Source organism: Harmonia axyridis, chromosome 5 (assembly GCF_914767665.1).
Source record: "Harmonia axyridis chromosome 5, icHarAxyr1.1, whole genome shotgun sequence".
Lineage (NCBI taxonomy): Eukaryota > Metazoa > Arthropoda > Insecta > Coleoptera > Coccinellidae > Harmonia > Harmonia axyridis.
This window is the reverse complement of record NC_059505.1, coordinates 22,817,382-22,823,884: the sequence shown is the minus strand read 5'-3', so window position 1 is coordinate 22,823,884 and position 6,503 is coordinate 22,817,382. Positions and strand designations below refer to the sequence as shown.

The 6,503-nt window shown below is 36.9% G+C and overlaps 1 protein-coding gene across 1 annotated transcript; it reads left to right on the top strand.

The window, feature by feature from the left end:
* Nucleotides 1-593: 593 nt before the first annotated feature.
* Nucleotides 594-917, top strand: LOC123680887. The gene has a single exon (XM_045619005.1). It carries the CDS (start codon nt 594-596, stop codon nt 915-917), a length of 324 nt encoding a protein of 107 aa, XP_045474961.1.
* Nucleotides 918-6,503: the final 5,586 nt, after the last annotated feature.

Here is a 6,503-nt window from a genome sequence, read left to right as displayed (position 1 = left end):
AAAAGTTGATTAACATTGGACCATTCCATTACGCTAGACAATTCCGAATTACATTTCCGCTCAAGAACTCAATGATCGGTCACTGGTGACAAATGCAGAATCATCCGCATACACAGTAAAATCTGAATCGATTCCTATATCTATATCATTAATGTACACGAGGAAGAGAAATGGACCCACAACGGACCCCTGCGCAACCCCGATATCATTTGTTATTGTATCTGAGCATACTTGACGCCTAACCTTATCCCTTTCGCTACCAATAGTTGTATACTGTGGTCTATTTTCAAGTGTGGTCTATTTCAAAGAATACTAACAGCTATAAATATTTCGGTGTAAGCGTTTCAGATGATGGTTGGAATACACAGGAAATAGCAACCCGAATTGAACAGGGTAGTACAGCAATACGCCAATTGAATGGTATTCTTTGGAATAACCGCATCACTCGAAATACAAAAATCAGAATATACAAAAGTATAATAAAAAGTATGGCTACATACGATTCAGAACTTTGGATAATAAATAAATCAGATGCCTCTAAAATAAGAGCAATGGAAATGAATTGTTGGCGAAGATGGTGCCAGCTAACTAGAATGGACAAGGTGAGAAATAATGTTATCAGGGAGATAATGGGTATAGATGTTGACATCATAGAAACCATTGAATGCAAAAGGCTTAAATGGTATGGCCATGTCGAGAGGATGAATGATCGAAGATGGCCAAAACGATTGTTGCAGTGGAAACCCACCAACCGTAGGAAAAGGGGAAGACCGAGAAGGTCCTGGAGACAGGAGGTAGACTGTGCGTTGGAGGATAGAGGTCTACAACCAGATGACTGGAATGATTGCAAGCGTTGGAGGCTAGGATGCGAGAAACGGCGACAGCTGTATCAAATTCGTTGTATATATATAATATGATATAATGATTTTGTAATAATTATGTTGAATTGAGTAAATAAATAAATTGCACGCTTTTTCCAAAAGAGAAGCAAACGAAAGAATTAATTACAGCTCATTAATAATCATTGATATTATTTGATGCCACCCAGTATTGGTTTATCACTGTAAATGGAAATATTGTATTGAAATATAAATGATTGACCATTAACCTTGAAATTTAATATTAACAAATAAGAAAATATTGGGAATATTGGACACAATTTTATTCTATTGTTTAATTTGTAACAACGCCGACGTTTCGAAACAGTTCGTTTCTTTTTCAAGGCTAGTTACGACAAACAATATTGTACGCTTATTAAAATCATAAAGACAATTTTCAAGGAATCGAAATTCTTTCACACCTCAGATAATCAACATCAACATCCATTAAGTTATTTTCAATAAGTTAAGATTGAAAATAACTTAATGGATGTTGAAATTCTTTCACACCTCAGATAATCAACATCAACATCCATTAAGTTATTTTCAATAAGTTAAGATTGAAAATAACTTAATGGATGTTGATGTTGATTATCTGAGGTGTAAAAGAATTTCGATTCCTTGAAAATTGTCTTTATGATTTTAATAAGCGTACAATGTTGTTTGTCGTATCTAGCCTTGAAAAAGAAACGAACTGTTTCGAAACGTCGGCGTTGTTACAAATTAAACAATAGAATAAAATTGTGTCCAATATTCCCAATATTTTCTTATTTATTAAATAACAATGGATGAACCAAGTAATAATTTAATCTTAACCTATTTTCGTTTTCGTGTTTTTGAATTGAATTTTTCTCATTGAAATAATTTTACAGAAGTTTGATGCCATCCATGAGTATTTAAAAAAATCTGATTAACTACCTCCAGCCTTGACATCTCTTCAAGTTCTCCATCAGTCCACAATTGTCGTCTGTTAGTTGACTTTGTTTCCACGTATAATTTGTGGTTGTATTGTTGTGGGTGGGCCACAGAGAGGTACTTTCTCTTGGCCATGTAGTTGGCAAAATCACGTTGACAGTATTTGCAGGTCCTCTCAGAGGAACTGCTGTCTGGTGCACCCCTTCAGTATCTTCTTTCATGGTCTCTTCGGCCTCTCTACGTGGCATATGCCTTGCCGCAAGCGCAGGTAAACATAATAATGTTCGCGGTCAGGCGGAATGAAGAAAAATCTCTCGTCTCGACTCAGCAACACAAATAAAAAAATTGATGAAGAAATATACATCGCCGTGGGCTCCAACACATCATCCAATAAAGCGGGTCCCATCAATTCTAGTCATCCTCTGTCATGTGGATACAATCCCTACAAATCCGGAAGCCAAGTATGTTGCTCGAATTTCCATTGCAGATCATATTAGGTAAGTATATAATCAACAATCTGCTGCCGAAAAGGGACACCACCCAGAGGCCAGAACACTTTGTCACGTAATTTTCACTACGTTACACCAATGCGAACGGCAGCTGTTCGCCAGAGAGCATTTAGGTCGTGGGTCTATAATTTTAGAGACACTATAATACTTTAACTATAAAAAATGGGCGCCACTTGATTTAGCTCAAATTAACTAAGATTATTAAACTGTTTGGAAATCAAGAAACAAGCAGTTATGTATGGTTCATTAATTAGGTGACAATGAATTAATGAAACGTTGATATTCTGGCAAGAAATAGTATAATGTTCATATAGGGTTAGTAGTTTCTACGAGAAGGCACGTAGGTAGTTCACACACTCAGTTTTGAAATAAGTACACCAAACTTTTCCTTGATGTTCAGGAATTCGCAGTTAAAAGTTATCACAGTTTTGTTTAATACTGGCCTTGATGTTAGAAGAACGAACGAAACAAAATGGCGGTGGCAGCAGTTCCAGGAATTCTACAGGTACATATATGATGATTGATGCAATCAGGTAAGTAAAATCAACAGTCCTGACGTAGATTTCGTAATCGAGACTTTACTGTAGCAGATCGATAATTCCTAAACCTCCGGTAGGAAAACCCTAAAAATTACAATTCTCACATGTAACAAAAAACATAATAGTCTTACGAGACTCACCTTTTAATATAAAAAGGGTTCTTATGAATTTGGACGATATCTGAATGTTACTGAACGAAACGACAATAATTTCTTGTTCTAAAACGGTAATTTTATATTTCTAATTGGCAAATCCCTTTCAGGTCAACAACGAAATACGAAATGAAAAATCTGGAATCTTTCTTATCGACTACCGATCAGATAAGAATTAAGAGAGCCATGGACACCGATCGCCACCTGTCTTTTATTCATATTGTTACTCATTTGATAAAATATATTTCTGCATATTCATTAATTGATTTCAATTATTCCCGCAAGATGGACTGAGGAAGAGAAGAGGAAAATCCTTTTTGCTTTCAAAATGAACCAATTTAATATGTTGGACATGAAAATAATTTTGAACCGTTACAACTTCAAAATGAAAGACATAATATAACTTTTACATCACACATTATCTGTTTGATTGAGGAGGCAGCCTGCAAGTTGGTAGAGATTATCATTAATCAGGGTCCCCGACGCATCAGATGAAAAATTGCCGTTACCCTTCTCCTTCGCCATTTTGCAACTTTTTTTCAAATTCTTCTAAGTTCGGCCTCGGCTAAAATCTTTCAAGCCTCCAGTGCCTTCAACCCTAAGCTGATGCCCCCCAGGGAGTTCAATTAGGGGAAATTCCGCAAAATCGGGTCAGAAACTAGCTAAAAACCATCACCAACGCCGAGAGGGCGGAGTAAGTGTCGGGAATCTCGCTCCCTCGGACGCTGAAACCTCCACATTAACAAACTGCCCGCTCCATCGAACGTCTCAGTCTCCAGTTGTTTAAAAATCGTGTCGGAAAAGCTCATCTACGATAGATACGGGGAAAGTTCAAAAGCTTCCCTAGTGTAAAAGCTCTTCCGTCATAAGGGAAAGAAAGCTCAACTGAGCTTGAGCTTGAAAGCTTGTTTCCCGTCAATTGACTACAGCTCAGTGAGCTTCAAGATCTCAAAGCTCACCTGCGGTGATTGTCCCAAGTTTCGAGCTGCGGTTCCAGGATGGATATGAGTTACGTTACAGCTTCGATAATTCTCTGTAGGAAACATAGGACGATTCAGACTTTATTAAATTTTTCAGATTAATCGATGACGCCGTTAGGTTCATCACGTCATCAATATAAACGCAGGAACAGGGGGCAGGTAATGCTCTGCAACCGTAACGTCCGTCATCTAGGCCACTGGGTTGGTAAACTGGCGTTTGTTTTCATTATATACAAAGAACGACAAAGAAACACGAATACTAGTTTTTAGCAAGATAAAAGAACGAGGACAGATAAGAGTCACGTTGCATCGACTGTAAAATGAACTCGATAATTAATGTATTAGATATTATATTCGTCTTTTCCTGGCCCACAAAATGCCTCAGGACCAGCAGGTGTTAACCTTGATGGACTTTTCGCAAGTTCATCGGCTTTTTCATTTTCTTCAACACCACAGTGCCCTGGTACCCATAGAACAGTCACTTTATTGCCTCTGGCCAGTTGCCTTATGGTGTTACGGAACTCCCAGGTGAATAGAGACCCCTGGTAGTACGATTCCAGGGATCTCAGCATGGCCTAGCTGTCCGTGGTGATGTAGACATGCTTCCTCTTGAGGTTCATTTCAAGACATTCCTGAGCACATACGTAAACAGCCAGTATCTCGGTCTCTAAAATAGAGGGCTCACTTCCCAGGGCTTTAGAGATCCTCAGTTTAGGTCCATATACCCCAATGCCAGTACCTTTCTCTGATTTTGATTCATCGGTGAACCATACGGATGACTTTTTGTCCAAACGATTTATGAAACTTATTGCACAAGGACAGTCAGTTATGACCGTTTCAAAATCGAAGACGGTGGGCATAACATCCGATGGTTTCGCCAAGCGGTTTGAATCTAGTTGATTCAATATCCTCATATGTCCAAGCCAGTTTCCAGGTAGGAACTTTCCATTGAGGGAAATTCTTATTGCTTCCAGCAGGCTACATTTCGTCACATGTAGATGTAAGGGAGGCAAGTCCAGGGCTGCTGTGGGAGCTGTGCGCATAGCTCCTGTAACACCAATGCATGCCAGCCTTTGCAGTTTATGCAACCGGCTGCCAGTGGTTTTTGTCCACAATGCTAGATACGCATAGGTGACAATAGGACGTACTACCGCTGTGTATAACCACAGTACCATTTTCGGTTTCATGCCCCATGTCTTTCCAAAGAGTCTTTTGCAGGCCGCCGTGGCTCTGGAAAGAGTCTTACTTATGTGTTTCCCCCAGTTGAGTTTTCTGAAAACTTAGATGCATACATTAGTTATTAGGGTCCATATATTATGTTTTAATTATAGAATATACAGGGTCGGTATCTGTAAATAAATGTGAAGAATGTGCAGACATGATTCCTAGATGAAAATTAGCTGGGGTAGTTCATTTAAATTTTTTTCGAAATCGACCCCCCTTTCAAGATACAGCTTTTAAAAGTTATTGACGAATTGACGGTTTTAATTTCATAAAACTCTACACAATATGAAGTACAATATAAATGTTGCTCACACAATTTTTTTCGATAACATAACTTCATTATTAGTGGTTGAAATAACAACGGTGTAGGCAGAGATTCGACGGAAAGAAACAGGCGAATCGCCTAAAAAAGAAGAATGAAGAAGAAGAAGAAGAAGAAATAACAACAAAATCTTGTGATATGTTTCATTCTATGGAACATTCATTCGATGAAATTGAAAAGACAATGGTTACCACCGATTTTTTTTTCCATAATTGAATGGGTAACCATAAAAGGATTTTATTTTTCGGAAATCTTTTCCACGAAAGCAATTATTGGAGGAAAATCATAAGGGTTGCTATTTTCAACCATTAATAAAATAGTTATGAGATCGGAAAAATTGTGTGGGCAATATTTGATTTGTGCTCCATATCATGTAGAATTTTATGACTCAGTGATTTTTAGTACCTACCTGTAGAAAAAAATTGAAACCATCAATTCGTCAACGACTTTCAAAGGCTGTATCTTGAAAGGAGAGTCGATTTCGAAAAAATTATAAAAACTACCCCTATTAATTTTCATCGAGGAATCATGTCGTGAAGTCCTTCGCATTTATTTACAGATACCCTATACATTGACCCTGGAAGAGAAACTATTTGAAACTAATGTATGCATCCAAGTTTTCAGAATTCATTAGAGAAATGATCAATGAAAATTTGAAAGTCAGATAAAAATATTTGACGAGAATAAACATTTCAGTTTCCACATTTCCAAATTTGTTGAAATTAAAAGTGTTTTTTGTTTATCAATTTGATATGAAATTCCACCAAGTAAGTACTTAATCTAATTAAAAGAGAAAATAAATTTTGAGAGAATCTATATCCTCAATTTATTTGTGAAACATATCATAATAATTCATTTCTTACGTCACCTCAATTTTAGAATATTCAAATATTTGTTTTTTGTTATATTTTTTTTGCTTCAATAAACTTATTATTATTATATTTTTATTCAATAATAGATGTGAAAAATTTTTTGCAGGTATAT

Excerpts from the sequence above, each read along its gene's own strand:
- LOC123680887 (XM_045619005.1), top strand. The coding sequence starts at position 594 with ATGGACAAGGTGAGAAATAATGTTATCAGGGAGATAATGGGTATAGAT.